At 49.2% G+C, this 18,449-nt stretch overlaps 1 protein-coding gene across 3 annotated transcripts in view; it reads left to right on the forward strand.

The window, feature by feature from the left end:
• The first annotated feature begins 1,693 nt into the window (after positions 1–1,693).
• The window catches only part of USP22 (ubiquitin specific peptidase 22), a 149,432-nt gene continuing 132,676 nt past the window's right edge, over positions 1,694–18,449 (forward strand). The window contains exon 1 of one of the 3 annotated variants that reach the window (XM_053276436.1): positions 1,694–2,273. In XM_053276436.1, coding sequence (XP_053132411.1) covers positions 2,148–2,273 — 126 coding nt within the window. In that variant the 5' untranslated portion in view covers positions 1,694–2,147. Of the gene's footprint in view, positions 2,274–2,896; positions 3,077–18,449 lie in introns of those variants that run through there. The other 2 variants (XM_053276434.1, XM_053276435.1) reach the window with 2 other exon arrangements.

An 18,449-nucleotide genomic window follows, 5' to 3' on the forward strand; every position in this document is an offset into this window, starting at 1 on the left:
GTGGCAAATTCCAGATGGGTAGCCTAGGGTTGCCACACACATACCTTGCCCACGATCGGCCTGCAGCTTCCAGGAATGTTATCGAAAGTGATCCTGGAGATGTTAATTGGAGAAAATGTTGGGGAATGGGTGGGAGCGAAATTCCAGGAAGGGTTACAGAGCTGGCGACCTTAGTTGTGATTTGAATGAGGAGAATTGGGGCTGTGGAATAAATTTTTAAAAATGCAATCCAAAGAGAGAACATAAGAAACACCCTGCTGGATCAGGCCCAAAGAGAACTGGTGTTGTGGGAGCATGCATGAATTGTCCCCTTGGCTAAGCAGGGTCTGCCCTGGTTTGCATTTGAATGGGAGACTACATGTTGCGGGCACTGGAAGATCTTCCCCTGAGGGGATGGGGCTTCTCTGGGAAGAGCATTTAGGTTCCAAGTTCCCTCCCTGGTAGCATCTCCAAGACAGGGCTGAGAGAGACTCCTGCCTGCCACGGAGAAGCCGCTGCCAGTCTGGGTAGACAATACTGAGCTAGATGAACCAAGGGTCTGACTCCATATATGGCAGCTTCCTAGGCCCCTCTAGTCCAGCATCCTGTTTCCCACAGTGGCCCGCTGTATGCTTCCCGGAAGCCCTCGGGAGGAGGTGAGGGCATGCCCCCTCTCCTGCGGCTTTGCTCCCCTGCAACTGGTATTTTAGAGGCCTCTTGCCTCTGAGGCTGGAAGAGGCGGAGATCCTCCACCTAATGAATCCTCCACCTGGATCTAATTAGCTCCAGCTAATTGATCCACCTCAGCCAGTCCAGCTCCATCCTCCTTGCAGAAATCACTGGGGTAACCGAGAAGCTGCGAAGCTCAGCGGATGTGACAGCAAACCTTGCCTCTCTTCGCCCATATCCTGCTTGCTGCTGTAGAAGGCGGGATTACTCTGACATCCCTTCCCCTCCCAGCCAATCCCCAGCGGCCCTTGACCCTTAGGCAGTAAGAGCGGCGGGCCAGCCGACCAATCGCCGCCCTCTCCTCGTAGCACGTGCGCCTCTTGTACTCCCTGGCGTCTCCTTTCTTTGTCAATCAATGCTGGCGACGACACAGACGAACCCGCCTTTTTTTTTTTTTGGAACCTCCTATCCTCCTCGCGTTGCAAAGGAAGGCGGCGTTGCCGCCAATGAGAAAAGCCGGAGGGGCGGGACGGGCGCTGGCAGCAGCCAATCGCCGCGCACCCGCCGGGCCTCCTTGTGGTTCATGGGCGATGAGAATTTGCTTCCCCCCCCGCTCCCTTTGCCTGCCTCTTCCCTCCTCACTCCCCCCCCCATCCTTCCCCAGTTGGTCTGTCCCGCTTTGGGCCCGGCGGGGCTTAGCTGGAGTTCGCCGCTCGGTGGGAGAGGCTCATTAAACCTTGCGGGGGGGGCGTGATTTAAAGAGACAGGCGCCCGGCAAAGCCTTTTTGGAGGTGGGCTGGCTGAGGGGACCGGAGGCGGAGAGGAGCACAACACACCCCGGCCGGCCGACCAACAACAGCAGCCGCGGCGGCGGCGGCACCCGCGCCTCCTCAGCCTCCCTCTCTGCGGCGGCCTCCATGAGGTAGCGCGCGGCGGCGGCCGAGCTTCGCCTCAGCGCCTTCCCCCCCTCAGCTTTGTGCGCTGCCTCAGGAGCGGCGGCGGCGCTTTGTTCCGAGCAGCCGGGGGCGGGGCGGGGTTAAAGCGAAAGCGAGGAGGAGGAAGAGGAAGGGCGCCTCCCCACCCCCCACCCCGCGCGCCCCCCTCCTCACTGCAGTCGGCGGGGGCGGAGGCCGCGCAGCCCTGAGGGGGGTGGCCCGCAGTCGCCCCCCTCAGCCGGGAAGGAGCCGCTGAGGCGACCGCCGCCGCCACCACCCTCCTCCTCGGTGGGGGGAGGGGTCCCTCCTCCTCCTCCCCCTCCCCCCCAGCGCCCGATCCTCCCCTCCCCCCACACCCCCCCCCCAGCAGTCGCCCTTCTCCTCCTCCCCTCCCGCCGCAGCAGTTCCGTTCTTGGGATCTCCCCCCGCATCCCGATTCTTTTTCCGCCTCTCTCTTCTTCTCCCCCCCCCGCTCCCGGCCGCCCCTCCTCCTCTTTCCCGCCGAAGTCTCTCTCGAAGCAGCCGTGCCGGCGGGGCGGGCGGATTGATGTGGGGGGGTCTGACATGAGTCCGCCGGCCGCCGGGTGCTGCCATGTGACCGGCTTCAAGGTGGAGAACTGGAAGCAGAACCTGCGGGTGATCTACCAGTGCTTCGTGTGGAGCGGGTCGGCCGAGACCAGGAAGCGCAAGGTGAGGACGGGGGCTGGGTGGGGGGGGCCCACTCCGCAAAACACCCCACACACACACACCCCACGGCTTCGGGGCGCGCACACGCGTGCGCGCACTCACACGTGCCTGCGTGCCTGCCTAGTAGGCAAGGCGGGCACGGGGCGGCCAGTGTGCCCCGAGGCAGAGCCTCCAACTGGGGCTGGGCTTTGGCAGCATCTTTAGTCCGGCTCTTCTCGGAAGGGCATGAGGGGTCTTCTTGGTGGGCTTCCTCACGCCCCCCCCCATACACGAGCTCTGCCGCAGGAGGCCTGGGAGGAGTGGGACTGACCTCCCCACATGGCTCGGATCCCTCTAGGATCCGCCACTCCTCTGCTGCTTCCCTGGGAGGAAGAGAACAAGGCGGGGGTGGGGTGGGGTCTCCAGTCCCATCTTACCCCCCCCCAGGAGGCGGGAGGGGGGCACGAGCAGCCTCCTCCTGCTGCTGGGTTGGAGGGAGTGAGGATTTCCCGGAATCGGGGAACTGCAGAGCACGCTTGTGGGAGGGAGGAGGAGGCGGCTTCTAGAGGGAGGGAGCGAGCGAGCCTCGAGAGCTCCCAGAGAGCGGCGTATCCGGCCTGCTCTTGTGCACTTGGCTTGGGGTGCGGGGGGAGGTCTCCGTAGGAACTGTTTGTTTTGGGTACAGGAGGAAACGACGCTTGTTGTGTGTATGTCTCTGGAAAAGAAAACCCGAAAGATGGGGAAGTGGCTGCCTTCTAAATGTTCCTCCCCTTGTGGGGAAGCTACCGAGCCGAGTTACTAGGATGGCGGTGTGGGCGTGAGGAAAGGTGGGTGGGTGGCACGCGGCTGTGTCGGCGGGAGCGGAAAGAAGGGGTGGGTGGGCGGGAGAGGGGGTCCTGAGGCTTGGGCAAGTTCTGGGGTCAAGCCTGCGCCTGGAGGTGGCATTTTCAGGGAGGCAGAGAGGATGGGAATGGGCAGAGGAAGTAAATTGTGTTTCCAAGAACACAATGGGAGGAAATGATTCTGTGTACAATCCATATGTGTGGACTGAATTTTTTTAAAAAAAATCATAGGGAAGCAAAGGTGGGAAAGAACTGAATTAGTAATTTATACAGAGAGGAGGAGGAAACTGCTGCTGCTACCATTAGTAAATCCACTGCATAGTAGTCTAGGAAATAGTAAAGATGCATGTGAAGAAAAGGTAGTCATTTGCAAGTGGCTATTAAATTCACTAAACATTCCTCTCCTTTACACACTTTCTGTGAACAAATGATATCCTCCACACTGCTCTTCAAGCATCAACCAGTTTTCCTTCAAAATGTGCCTTGCCCACAGTACCACAAGTAGATGTTGATTTTAAAAAGGGTTGTGAATTGAAAAGCAGCACATTCACAATTTTGTCCCCAGAAGACTAATGGTGCAATCCTAAACATGTTTACTCAGAAGTAGATCCCACTGAGTTCAGTAGAATTTACTCCATTGTAGGAACATTTAGGATTACAGCCTAAATCTGGAAGTGTAAGGAGGGAACATCTTAAAATTGGAAGTCCCGGGCAGTGTTGAGATAATAAAAAAGATGGATCCCTGTCCCCAAAGGGCTCATATTCTAAAAAGAAGCATAAGACAGACACCAGCAACAGTCACTGGAGGTACTGTGCTGGGGGTGGTTAGGGCCAGTTATTCTCCCCCTGCTAAATAAAGAGTATCACCACAGTAAAGGTGCCTCTTTGCCCAGTTAGCAGGGGTTAGAATGAGTTTTGTTTTGAGCAGTAGTATCAAGGCAGTGTGTGCACACACAGATTCAGAGTGGGGCCTTCCTGATTCAACCTGAGCGGGATCTAAAATTAACTGAGCAGACATCAAAAACCATGTGAGCATGCACACAGAGAACACTGGTACCAGGGTAATATTCCTAGGTGAACTGAATTTAATTACTTGCATGAGAGCCATTAATGTTAAAGGCTTGCTTTCCAAAATGACACTAAGGAATCAAAAGGAGTATGGGAAGATTAGTTGGTCATCATGCGTTTGATAATTATAAAATTATCAGTGATGTTGCTGATTCAAGACGGTTGTTCTTTTGGTTCTTCTGAAGCAATAAACGCGAGGGTTCTAGAAGGTATTTAGGGTTACCATGAGTGTGTTTTTCCTGCCCAATGGTACGTGGTCTGAGAGTCTTGTATCTTGGCAGTGTGCCATATTTATCCACCCACTTCAGCCCCTAAACTTTCATGCAGATTACTAAGACCCAATCTACACATGTGGCAGAATGGACTATACCACTTCAGACTGTAGGTATGTGGCAATAGTTCTGAATGCCTCCCCATGTTTTTTTTTTTTTAAGCAGCTCCCTGCAAGTAGAAAACTAGCATCGTAGGAGAGAGGTTCCAGCCAAGTCCTTTTTGCTGTGCGAGCTTTTTTTTTTTTTTTAAACATAGATGGAATTCATAAATATGGCCCCTCCCATCTACAATCAAAAGTGTAACAACCTTTCTGACATGTAGGATCTCCATTGCCTCATTCTTCTGCATAAGTAGATCCAGTTTTAACTGTAAAGGCAGCGGGACGGCAGGTTACAGTGCTTATACCTTCTGTGGTGGTTTAATAGAAAGTTTTAAAAACATACTGTGTTGTTTATACTAATAATTACGGAAGTACTTTGTGCTGAGATAAGTGATTAAAGTATGGATTCCTAGGACTTTCTGCTGCCCATATGGATTTTTAGAAATATTTAATTTTAGTTTGCATTTTAATAATCTTCTTTATATGTACGCCTAGGCTGCAAAACTGAATAATGTTTGCTGTTAATGTTTCCAGTATGGTGGCATATAATGAAGGAGAGGGGCACAGGGATAAAAATACATACATTTATGGAGCATTTTCTCCTCAAGCAACTTGACAGTTGAATTTCTTTTTTGTGGTATGTTGTTGAGGCCTGCAGGTGTGAACTTCAGAGATTGTGCGTTGTCAGAAAGCTCTCCACTGCTTTATCTTAGTGATGCAAAAATGGAAGGGGGGAAATGGCTTACGTGGGTTCTGAGAGTGTGTTCAAATTCAGGCAGTGAAGATTCATCGACAAGGGAGGGGAGATATAAATGCTAACATCTGGCCTGTTTATAGAACCAGCAGTGGTGTGCAGGATTGATGGTATAAAAATTCAGTGTCTATAATCAGTCTCTGACAAAGCAACAAAGCCCTGTGAAGCTGACACTCACTATAGTTTAGCTATCCAGTGAATAACTGAGAGGTCTAGTCATCTGATTTTTAGGAATCTAGTCTTCCTCTCTTCTTTCCAGGCCTTGCTTTAAAAAATAAATACATTCTGATATCAATGTAAACTGTAGGGGGCAGAAAGTGTCAATTTTTGCTTCCTTCTAGGCTGCCAACACTTCTTATTGCGTTACATTTTGAAAGGCCATTTTAATCCAGTGTTGCTACCTTTTTATTTCCATTATTCCTGCCCCCTTTCTGTTAATACACCTTTCTGACTTTAAATTCTTAATCAGCTTCCTCTTTTATATTACAGAGAATGAAGGCTGTTTTCCTCATTAGTTTTTGTTCATGAAAGTGTTGCTGCAAGTTGGTCGCTATGCGATGAAAACTGCAACATATATGGAATGTGTCAGCATCTCTTTGCTAGTCAGATAATGGGTGTCTTAAAAATCTGGGAACATCTTGAACCTCGGTGTTCAAAATGATTTTCCATTTGTGCTGGTTATTAAATAAATCATACTTAATTATAATTGAATATGTAAGTAAATGCTCTGCACTAAAGCATTGCAGAAAAACTGAACCGTCCAGCAATTTCATACATCTGTTTAATTTTTAATCTAAGGGACAATAGAACAAAGCTTTATACTAAAATATGCTGAACCTGATATGTCTGCATCTGGGGATTGTTTACTTGTGTGAAGCAAAGTTGTGCTGTGGAGTCAGTATAGAGACACTGGGAAGGAAAGCTCACTGAAATCAATGGGTTGGATCCAAAGCATCATGAGGTGAAGGAAAACAGCTGCGCTGTAAATGTTTGTGCAACAGCTTACACAAATGTTCATACGGTGTTGTTGTGAAAGAGAAACTCAAGTACGTAGTGCACCGCTCTGGGCTCCTTGGAGGAAGAGCGGGATATAAAAATTAATAATAATAATAGCAGTTCTCTTCTGCTTATACAAGTAGCAACAGTAGAGCATTTCTGGATTTAGTCTCTCTTTCCTTGCACTAATATGCAAGGTGTAGAGGAGCCGTTCCATGAGCAGAAGATACCTACTTCATACAGAAAGGCACCCTTGGATCCAGCTCTTAATAAACCACAGATCCCTGGGGTTTTCTTTGGTAGAATACAGGAGGGGTTTACCATTGCCATCTCCTGTGCAGTAAGAGATGATGCCTGTGTACATGACTTTAATTTTTTTTAAATCACTGCTAATCCAAGAATGGGAACCTCAGGCCCAGAAACTTCTGGTGGTTCCTAAGAACCACAGCAGCTTTGTTGCAGGTCAACTTAGAAGTTCTCTGCACAAGTCCCAATACTTAGGAATAATCAAAGGTGGAAGAGCACTCATCCCAGTTCTTGGCTGTCATGAAAAGCTCCTGTAGCAACAAGTACGTTCATTAGGAGCTGGATCCAAGGGTGCCTTCCTGTATGAAGTAGGTGTCATCTGCTCATGAAAAGGCTCCTCTACACCTTGCATATTAGTGCAAGGCAAGAGAGACTAAATCCAGAAATGCTCTACTGCTGCTGCTTGTATAAGAAGAAGAGACCTGCTATAGGTTCATACAGCACCGTATGAACATTTGTGTGAGCTGTTGCACAAACACAGTGCAGCTGTTCTCCTTCAGCTCATGATTCTCCGGATCCAACCCATTGATTTCAGTGAGCTTTCTTTCCCAGTGAATGTGTTTAGGATTGCATCCATGCAGTCTGTACCTATACATGTTTACTCAGAAACATGCCTGTTGTTTCCAATTGAGTTCAGTGAGTCACAGTGATCTGCCTTGAAGCACCATATTAAAGCACCACCTTGAAGCACCACTCATACAGAACTCATTAACCACAGCTTTTAACTTGCTGTGTACTGCAGACAGCAATAGAAAAATCAGCTTTATTCTTCCTAGTGAGACTGGGAGATATAACTGGGAGATATAAATGTTGATGCTTTTTCAGGACCCAAGAATGAATGGAATGAAAGCTGTTGTTGGATCAGATGTTCTAAACAAATCTGAAAGCTTAAGGTGACCTACCTGTTCTGTGTTGGGGAGGTGTATTGTTTGGTCAAAGTGATCAAGCCATTTCTGAATGTTCATAGGGAAGTTCATACAGTGACTGAACTATGAGTTGCGTAGTTTGATGCCTCTTGTGTGTTCTGTCTATTAGAGTGTAGACTCAAGAGATGCTGCTTCCAGTTTATTTCTGTTCTATTTGCTCTGGGTCTTCTCCCATTGGTCAGTGGAAATATTTGTGGTTGAAGTAGGTGTGTGTGTGGGTGTCCATTTGGTGTGTATGTATGCAAAAACTATTGTAATAAACTCTGCTTGTTTCAAACGCTGTCTTGTTCTTTGCATGTATTCAGGCCCAATAATATTCCTTACCACCACTACTGCTGCAACTTCACTTTGCACATAGTACACATGCAGGTACTTGTTCCTCCTCTCACAGCTCTCTCTTTCCTCCTGCCTAGCCTCTAGCTATGTTGCTTTGCTCTCTCTGCCTGGTGATAAGTGGCTTTCACTGTCCCTGTACAGTCATGTTAGGCTGGGAGGGGAGAAAATGGGAGTATTCAGTGTTCTCTAACACTTTTGTTCCTCTGGAGTGGATCCCATTTTCTCTCTCTCCTGTTCTTGGCTCTGGGACAGTGGTGAAAAACTGCACCTGCCTTCAGGTGTGTGGGGCAACTGCTAAACATGTTTTGTTGTTAGATCACCTAGACCTTTAGCTTTTATTTGGCTTTACTGTCCAGCAATAAATGTTCACAATTTTTGATGTGAGTGCTAGAGTCAAGAATGAGAAAGGAGCAGGTTCAGTTTTGTCATACAAGTTTAATACATAATGTTAAAAATGTTCATTTCCTAAATGAAAAGTTGCATCTGATGCGGGTAGGTATTCACTTGCAAATTGGGTAAAGTACCCTTGCTAACTGAGCAGAGAGGCGCTTATCAAAGTGGTGATTCTTTTGGTGTGTGTGTGTGTGTGTGTGTAGCTATTGCCCCTATCCAGCCCCAACACAGCATCCCTCCAGTGACTGTTGCTGGTGTCAACCTTAGGTTTATTTTTAGATAGGGAGCTCTTTTGGGGCAGGGAAGCATCTTGATTGAGAATGTTTGTTGAAAAGCAGTAAATACATTTTGGTGGTGGTAATACCGTATACTCTAGTACCTGGAGATCCTTTGAGGAATACGAGACATGAGATTGCAGCAAATTTATATTTAATTTGAAGATATTCTGAATCTTCAAGTGTTCTACTACCACTGTAAATCAATTGCATGCATACTAATGTGAGTTGTGATGGTGGAATCCTTTTGAGGCTTGGGTTGATGCTGATAAAATCTTGTTCCAAAGATTCTGAAGACATGTTCCTGAAGTATTGTGCTATCAGAAGAGTGATGTAAATGGAACTGACTAGAAGCAAAAAAGGAATGATCAAGTTGAGTTAATTTGTCCAATCTGCCTTGGAGCTTCCAGGACTTGTATGTTTTCCCTCTGGAATGGTGGTGGGTTTGTTTCTCTGTTCATGGCATACGTGACTGCTTCTTTTATAGCATGAAGAAACAAGACCTGGGGAGGATTATTCTGTGCTCTGTGTATTGGCACTGAAAAGTAAGCTGACCTGCTTTTTTGCATCTCTGTAGCAGGCAAACCCCTCCACTCACCCCCCCAAAAGCCTATAGGGCTAAGATGCCAGGCAATTGACCTCTTATTTGATGATATGTTTGTCCACTGTCGTATTGTTGGATATCTTATGTAGGTGGTGGCCTACCTTTTAAAAATTGTATAGTGCTTTTGGCTGATGGCGAAGGCGTGCATGAGGGCTCCATTGCTTCCACCTCTGCAGGAACTTCATAAGAGCAGGAAGCACATTTTATGTGTATGTGGTTTAAAATTCTTAAGCTGTCCCTGAGCTTCTAAACAAATGCTGAGAAGAACGGTCTGATGTTTTGAATATTGTTGGCTTTCAACTATATTTACATCACATTGTTTATAAGTGGTAATTATTTATGTCTTAGAACTTGATTTCATTGTTTCTGCAACGTTAAGTATCTTGAGTTTAAATAGTTGGCATGAGGCTCTTTGTTACAGTTGTGCTAAATTATTGCTTTAAATGCTTGACCATTTGTCATTATTTGATTAGTCAATTGACTGTCTATGATCTCCATCCATCCATGTGAGCAACCTTTGCAGTACTATGGGCCATATTAGAAATACACCATAGAAGCCCGTAGATAATTTTGTGTGTCATTAACCTCATTTGTATGTTGTATCGAATTATACGGAAGAGCTCCAGCTGTAGTTGGTAGAGACGTCTTATTTGGCTCTTGGAGTGGAAAAATGCATGTGGCTTTGGGGAACCTTTAATTTGGAAAAAAATAATGTGGGCTGTGTATCTGGATATCAATGGTTTTCACCTGAGAAACGTTGGGATTATCATGAGTATGATTCCCAACTGCCCAAAAAGTCAGTTGAGGAGTATATGCTTCTGGCCCTTACTCTTGAGTGATGGTGGTGGTCCCTCTTGGGGCAGATTTGGTAAATTTAATGTGGAAATGCAGGTTGCTTGTTTGAGCTTTCAGTCACATTGAATGTTTTTTATTGAATTCCACCACGTTTTCTTCCAGTCTCACAGTGCTGAAATCAAAGCATAAGTGAAAACAGGGCAGTGGTTTCTCATTCTGCCATTAGCTGTGGCTGTAGGACATACATATAGCCACCTAATGGTGCAGCGGGGAAATGACTTGACTAGCAAGCCAAAGGTTGCTGGTTCGAATCCCCATTGGTATATTTTTCTACAGTTGTCTGATTTTATTCTAGATGGTGGGTTGTGTTCCAGATCATGCCTCAGGAAGTAGAGTTTAGAGTTGCAGGCAACATCCGATAGCTGGGTAGGTGGAGCCCCATACCCCATTTGCGTTCCTGTCTTGCCTCAGGCAGCATGCTTCTCCAGAGAGCTCAGCTTATTACTACCATTCAGGCTGGTTTTTTGATTTTTTTAAATTTTATTTATTGCTAAATTTATATACCACCTTTCATTAAAAACAATCCCAAGGTGGTTTACAAAAATTAGAAAACATACAATAAAAAAGACAACTAAAAATGTTAAGCTAAAAATATGAAACAAATCTGATTTAAAACATAAAATGCAAACATAAAACTATGTGTGGGTAAAACACACAGAAGTAGCAATAGAAACAATAATGTAAAGGCCTGGATAAAAAGCCAAGATTTAACAAGCTTTCTAAAAACTGTGATGGAGTCTGAGGAGTGAATGGCCACTGGGAGAGCATTCCAAAGTCTGGGGGCAACAACAGAGAAGGCCCTGTCCCGCGTGCATGACAACCGAGCCTTCCTCATTGTTGGCGCCTGGAGCAGAGCCCCATTAGATGATCTCGTCAAGCGGGCAGCAACCCTTGGGAGCAGGCAGTCCCTCGGGTATCTTGGGCCCAAACTGTTAAGGGATTTAAAGGTCAAAACCAGCACCTTGAATTGGACCTGGAAACACACTGGTAACCAGTGCAGCTCTTTCAAAATAGATGTGATATGATCACACTGGGCAGCTCCAGATAGAACCCTAGATGCTGCATTTTGCACTAGCTGCAGTTTCTGGATATTCTTCAAGGGCAGCCTCACGTAGAGCGCATTACAGTAATCCAGCGTGATGTGACTAAGGCATGGGTAACTGTGGCCAGATCTGCCTCCTTGAGAAAGGGACGCAGCTGGTGTACTAGCCGAAGCTGTGCAAAGGCACCCCAGGCCACCGCCTCCACCTGAGGTTCCAAAAGCAGAGCCAGGTCCAGTAATACCCCCAAGCTGTGTACTTGCTCCTCCAAGCGGAGTGCAACCCCATCCAGAACAGGTAGAATCACCTCTTCCCGATTGGCTCTGCTACCGACCAACACTACCTCTGTCTTGTCCGAATTCAGTCTCGGTTTATTAGCCCACATCCAACCCATCACGGTCTCCATTCCCTGATTCCGGACATCCACTGCCTCCCTAGGGTCAGGTGACAAGGAGAGATAGAGAAGAGTGTTGTCTACATATTGCTGACAACTCAGTTCAAGTCTCTGGATGACCTCTCCCAGCGGCGTCATGTAGATGTTAAACAGCAAGGGGGACAAAACCGAACCCTCTGAGACCCAACAGGCCATTGGCCACTGGGCTGAGCAGTAGTCCCCCAGCACCACCTTCTGGACCCTCCCCCCCAAGAAAGGATCGGAGCCACTCCAACACAGAACCTTCAATTCCCATACTCGAGGTGGTCCAAAAGGATACCATGGTCGATGATATCGAACGCCGCTGAGAGGTCCAGCAGAACCAACAGGGACACACTCCCCCTGTCTAGTTCCTGGCGAAGGTCATCCACTAGTGCAACCAAGGCAGTTTCAGTCCCATATCCGGGGTGGAAGCCAGACTGAAAAGGATCCGGATGATCCGTACCATCTATATATTTAATTCTCTTAGCCGGCATGCGTGCCCAGGATTTGGTGGCGGTACGCTCATGAGAGTTCCTGGCATTGGGCGAGAGTTTGGGGCAAAAAAAAAAATATGGCGGAGGATGGTGGTGGCGGGCCGCAAAACAGCCTGGGAGGCGGCGTGGGACGGCCTGGCCATCCTGGGTAAGGGGGAGGAGGCAGCAGCAAAGCCCGGCCTGGGAGGCGGGACGGCAGGCCAGGCCGTCCTGGGTAAGGGGGAGGCAGCGGTGGTGGTAAAGCCTGGCCTGGCTGCTGGGGGCGAGAGGTGGTGGCGGGCCGGCAAGACGAGAAAGTGGCGGGGAAGCAGTGGAGAGACTGGAAGGGGGGTGAGTGGGAAAGAGAGAGTGGGGTGGGGGAGAGGGAGGGGGCAGAAGGAAGGGAAGGAGGCAAGAGAGTGGAGCGGGGGGAGGGGGTGGAATGGAGGAGGAGGGAGGGAGGGGGGAACAGCTGGCTCCAAATAGTGCACAGATCCTTTCCTTTTGGTGCAAGGGCGGGAGTAGAGTTGGTGAATTTGCCAAACTCCAAACCTTTCTTCTGTTACCAATTCGGCCATTGGAAGTTTCCTTTGTTTTCTGTTTGCGCCCCCCTCCCCATGGACCCCACCCATGCCAGGGAGTTAGTCGGGTTTTTTTCACTCTCTGTGGGTCACCCCTCAGAACCCAACTCGTCCTTCCCAGGGAGAAAGTCTGCGGCGTGGGCTCCTGAGGCGGCAAGCGCCCCTCTCCCCGCCGACTGCTCAACTGCTCTGCGCCATTCCTGGCTCCTCCCAACTTCAAGGGAATGCGCTCCCGGCCACTGGGGTGGAGGCTTTGCCTCGTAATTCCCTAAAAAAAAGTTCCAAGCACCACAAAACTGAGGTTACTAAAGCATCGAGAAAGCAAAGGGCCACTTCAGAGAGACAAAAACGATGCAAGTGGAAAGTGAAACCTCCCGTAGCACGCCTTGGTGAGCGCCTGCTTTTCAAGCCGTCTGCCAACAGTGGCTCCTCGGACCCCTCCCGTCAGCCCTCCTCCTAGCCCAAGAGTGCTTCAATATTACTTCTGTGGGGACAGGCGACCGGTGTATGCCCGCGAACTTGCCATCTGGCGATTTCCTGGGGGAGGGGGAACCCGACCCGCCGGTCATTCTCCCCACCCACACCCATATCCCAGCCAGCGAATTCAGGTTCCACGAGTCCAAGTTCTGCTCTAGTCGGGACCGGCCTGGTGGTTGTGAGTAATATTGTACCTCCTTTGGAGACTTAAGTTCACTCAACCTGCCCCAGCATGTGAGTCGTGGCTCAGGAACTTTATCCACCCTGAGCTGGCCTTTGCTCCTCCTCCCCTTCTAAGGGTGGCTCGTAGCCTAGTAGTCCTATTTTTATCTCCTCTTCACCTGGCTTCAGCCCTACTAGGGATTATCCTCCCCCCCCCCCCAATGAAAGAAGACAGTTCTGTCCCAGGCATCCCAGAGGGATTTGGAGGTGTAGATCATTGGTAAAGCATCTGCTTTGCATGCAGCAAAGGGACCCAGGCTCAATCCTTGATCTCTCTAGGTAGGGTTGGAAGACACTCTTTATCAAAAAATGTTAAGATCCCCACCTTCCAAGAAATGGGCGCCTCTATCCATTCCACTGGACCCCAAACCTCTTCCTTCCCCTGTACCAGTGGGAGGAGGAGAGCTAGTATTGTGGTAGCAAGCATGAATGGTGCCTTTTGCTAAGCATGGTCTGCCCTGGTTTGCCTTTGGATGAGAGACCCTTGGGGGACAGGGCTGCTCTGGGAAGAGCACATGCCTGCTTGCAGGCAGAAGGTTCCAGTTTCCCTCCCTGGCAGCATCTCCATGGTAGGGCTGGGGGGGGGGAACTTGTCTGGTGGTAGCTAGCATGACTTGTCCCCCTAGCTAGGCTGGGTCTGCCCTGGTTGCAATTTGAATGGGAACAGACTTGCCCTGAGGTAGAAAGGAAAGGGTTTCCTTTCTACCTCAGCAGCTCCTTCATTGGTCCCTTATCTCCTCCACCTCCCGCTTCAGGGACACCATGTTGGCGGAATGGAGGATACTTGACCCCATGTCGAAAAAGTTGTACACACTTCCAGAGACTCTATTAGTCTCTCCTGTTACAGATGCCCCAGTGGCATTTCTGGGACCCTGATGAACAAGGACGTTGATGCACAACTGTGGATTCAGGAAAATAAAAAGTGTGATTTTCTCCTCCGTAAGGTCCATGATGGCACGGCTACAGTTCCTAAGGCAGTCTCTGCCAACTCTGTCTTCACACATGCCTCTGTGCTGTGGGCAAAAGAGTGAATTTAACTAGTTCCCCCAGAAAACAAGCAGCTTAGACAGGGCATTAATAAACTTGCCAAGGCCGCGGCCTTTGCTGCCGACTGTAGTCTAGACTGTGTACAACACGCGTCTCGCCCCTTGCCTGCTGGGGTGGCCATCAGGCCTTACTTATGGTTAAATAAATTGGAGAGTGGACCATAAATCCAAGCTTAATCTGGCGTCTTCTGCTTTCTCCTGGGCGAAACCTTTTTGGGGACTCCCTAGATCAGGTTCTGGTCGAAACCAGAGATTAGGAAAAGGCTATGCTCACTCCCCATAGGGAATTCTCTCGGCTGGGCCACACCTCTCAGAACTTTTTTTGTTCTTACAGGTCTGCCTGTTGAGCCAATCCACCAGACCCCCATTCAGGCCTGGATTCCTACAGAGTTGAACTCAATGACTCCTTGCCTGTCAGAGGCCGGCTCCATTTCTTCTCAACAGCTTGGAGCCATTCTCCTTTCAGATGTGTGGGTCCTCCAGAAGAGTGCTTCCAGGGAATTTATTCCCTTCTATTCCTGGTCTTAAAAAGGGACGGTTCGTGGAGAGTGGTCCTCGATCTCAAACGACTAAACCACTTCATCAGAAAACATCCCTTCAGGATGGAGTCTCTCCACACCATCAAGGAGGCCATACACAAGAGGGAACTCCTAGCGTCTGTGGATTTGTCAGAGGCTTACCTCCACCATCCATCTGTTCCATCGCAGGTTTTTTGTTTTCCAGGTCCTGGACAGACACTTTCAATACTCGGCCATGCCCTTCAGCTTTTCCTTGGCCCCCATGATCTGCACCACTATCACGGTGGACCTCTTAGCACAACGTGGGAGGAGGTGCTTCACATGTATCCCTATCTGTATGACCTGCTGATCTGCTTCCTTTCCCTTCCACTAGCCCACAGAGATGCGCAAAGAACCCTTCTAGACTCCCACGTCTTTGTCCTCGACAAGCAAAAGAGCCACCAAGAACCTTACAACACCTCGGGGCCCTCTTCTATACCATGCTGGGCAACATCCCATTGTCTTTGGAACACATATCCAAGATAGCAGGTCTGATCGAATCCCTCCTGGCCGACCCACGGCAGCATCTCTCCACCCTGACTCAACTCCTGGGCTCCATGCTATCTGGTATGGAGTGCACACCGTGGGCCTGCTGGCATTTTCGTCCTCTCCAATGGTTTCTCACCCCCAGGATTCACAGACGATCAGTCTCCGCGGAAATCATTCTATCCCTATACCGGTGAATATCACCCACCATTCATCAGGGACTCCCTCTTTAACCTCCGTGCAGGATCTCGATGACCATCGATGCGAGTCTGACCAGTTGGGGAGCCCATTGCTCCCACCCCCTGGTGTAGGGAATGTGGTCTCACGGGGAGGCTTCGATGAACATCATCCCTCTGGAGCTCTGAGCCATCTGGCTGGCTATAACTCTGTTCCTTCCCCTCTTCTGCAGCCAACTTGTTTTGGTCCGTTCAGACAACGGACTGCAAAGGTGTACATTGCAACCAGGGAGGCACCAGGTTACGCTTCATGAGGAAGGTAGCCACACTAAGGTTCGGCTGGGCCCAAGAACACCTGGCCTTGATCACAGCTGAGCATCTGAGTGGGACAACGAACCCTACAGCGGACTATTTCAGCCGCCATATCATAGATGCGGCAGAATGGTCTCTACATGCAGAAGTCTGCCAGTAGATAACGGAGGTGTTCGGAAGGCCCTCCGTGAACCTCTTGTGTCCCAGTCAAACCACCACCTCACCCGGCTCTTCACCAGGTTCCACTGTCCACTAGCTGAGTACACAGATGCTCATACGGCAGCTTTGCCGCTGGTCCGTCTGTACACTTTCTTGCCGACTGCCATTATTGCCAAGGTTCTACAGAAGAGGGCTTCCGAAAGAGCAAACATCATCCTCGTCACTCCAAGGTGACCCAAGTGCCCATGGTCGTGGACCTGGGTTCTCTATCCGTTTGGGAACTTTGGCCATTACCTTGCCACCAGGATCTGCTCCTCCAAGGCCCTCTTCAGCATCTGGACCCAGACTGGCTCCAACTATGCACTCTATGCACTTGGAGATTGAGCGCTCCCACCTGAAACGGGTCAGCAACTCCACCATAGTACAGGATACCATTCCCCCCCCCCCCACCAGACATCCTTTCATGTATTGTATATACCAAGCCACTTGGTCAGCCTTTTTCAGATGGGTGCGTCAGAAGAGGCTATCCCCCACGCTGGCAGGGATCCCTGGAGTTCTGTCCTTCCCTCAGAGCTTGGACTAGGGACTGAGACCTAACACTCTGCGTAGACAAGTCTCAACACTGACCTCTGTATTGGATCTCAGTTCCCATGGTTCGGCCATACTACAACTGCACCTCAGGCATTTTTCCCTCAAGGGAGCCAACAACTTGGCGCCACCCCCGATGCACTGGTTCCCTTCATGAGATCTGGATAAGGTCCTCAATGCCCCAACACAGGCCCCCTTCGAATCCTCCATATAGCTCCGCTCAAGGTAAGCTCTTACAAAGTCATCTTCTGGTGGCCATTTCCTCAGCACAGTGGTCTCAGATCTAGTGCCCCTTCGGCACACATGGACCTCTGTACCTTTACGGAGGAAATGGTCATCCTGAGCTTGAACTCTTCCTTCATTCCTAAAATCATCTCCACTTTCCACAGATTCCAGGAAGTGGTTCTTCCCTCATTCTGTTCCAAATCATCGCACCCCAAGGTAAAAGCATGGCACACCTTGCTCGTGCACAGGGCCCTTAGGAGGTACTTGAGCCTCACCAAGGTCATCGCAGATTGGTTGCCCTCTTCATCTCCTTCCATCCAAAGTCTCTGGTCTCGAGTTTTCCAAAGCCACTTTGGCCAAATGGCCTCCATCTGCTTAGTCTACCTGCTGCTACACCTTCCCATTCCAGGAGGTATCACAGCTCTTTCTACGCGCAACGCCAGCAATTCAGCCAACTTTTCGGCAAATGCCCAGCTCCAAGTCATCTGCAAGGCTGCAACATGGACTTCCACCTCTCCACTCATCAAACACTACAAGATCGCCTCATTCCACGCTAATCAGACGGTGGCCCGTACCGTGCTACAACAAGTGGTCTGATGTCTGCTTCTCTCTCCCATCTTCATATCTCAGCTTGGGCATGCCCCATCATCTAGGATAAAATCAGACAACTGCAAAAAAAAAAAACATTGGTCTTACCTGTGAAGGGTTCTTTTTCACAGTGTCTGATTTTATCTGGCCCTCCCACGGACTACATCTCTTACCTTTAGTTGGTACAGGTGCAGTACTGGGAGGCAGTGACTCCTGGAGTACAGCTTTCAACTTTGATCCTTCTGCCTTCCCTGTTAACCCAGAAGGGTCTCTCCGCAGTCCCTTCCCTTGCTTTTTCCCTTGGGTCTTCTGCCTTGTTCTGCTCTCTCCTGTGTTTCTTTCTTAAGCTCCTCTAGCGGATGTGATTGCCTGGCCCAACAGTCCAGAACTGGAGTATGGGGCCCCACCTACCTAGCTACTGGATATTGCCTGCAACTCTAAACTCTGTCTTCCTGAGGCATGATCTGGAACACAATCCATCATCTAGGATAAAATCAGACACTGAAAAAAAGAACCCTTCACAGGTAAGATCAATGTTTATTTCCCGGACTATGGGAAACACCTATATCGGGCAGCAGCGATATAGGAAAGATGCTGAAAGGCATCATCATCTCCTACTGCGCGGGAGATAGCAACGGTAAACCCCTCCTGTATTCTACCAAAGACAACCATAGGGCTCTGTGGGAACCAGGAGTCGACAGTGACTCAAGGGCACACTTGACCTTTACAGAACATACATGATGGCTTCGTCTCTATCACTGATAGTCCTCATTGCAGACCTTTCTTCTGGAATTTCATTCCGTCTCTTCCTTGGTCGTATTGAATGTTCTTGGAGGCCACGCTTGAGACCACCTGGTCTAGGATCTTCAGACCAAGTTCTTAGTTTCCTATTTTGATCTCAGAACTATAAACTAGTCCTTATACTTGCAGTTGGGTATATGACAAATGAAATAAAAACTCTTATGGTATCTGAGTTCTTAAGTTCAACTTCTTGTAGGGTGTCTTTCCTTTCTTCCTCCAACTCTTCTCCTGAACCCAGAAGACTTTGGGGTTAATCTCCATCTGCAGTCCAATTTTTATTATCTTTGATTATCTCCAAAGGCAGGGTGTCTCTTACTCTGAATGTA

The sequence above is a fragment of the Hemicordylus capensis genome, chromosome 13 (genome assembly GCF_027244095.1).
Source record: "Hemicordylus capensis ecotype Gifberg chromosome 13, rHemCap1.1.pri, whole genome shotgun sequence".
Taxonomy (NCBI): domain Eukaryota; kingdom Metazoa; phylum Chordata; class Lepidosauria; order Squamata; family Cordylidae; genus Hemicordylus; species Hemicordylus capensis.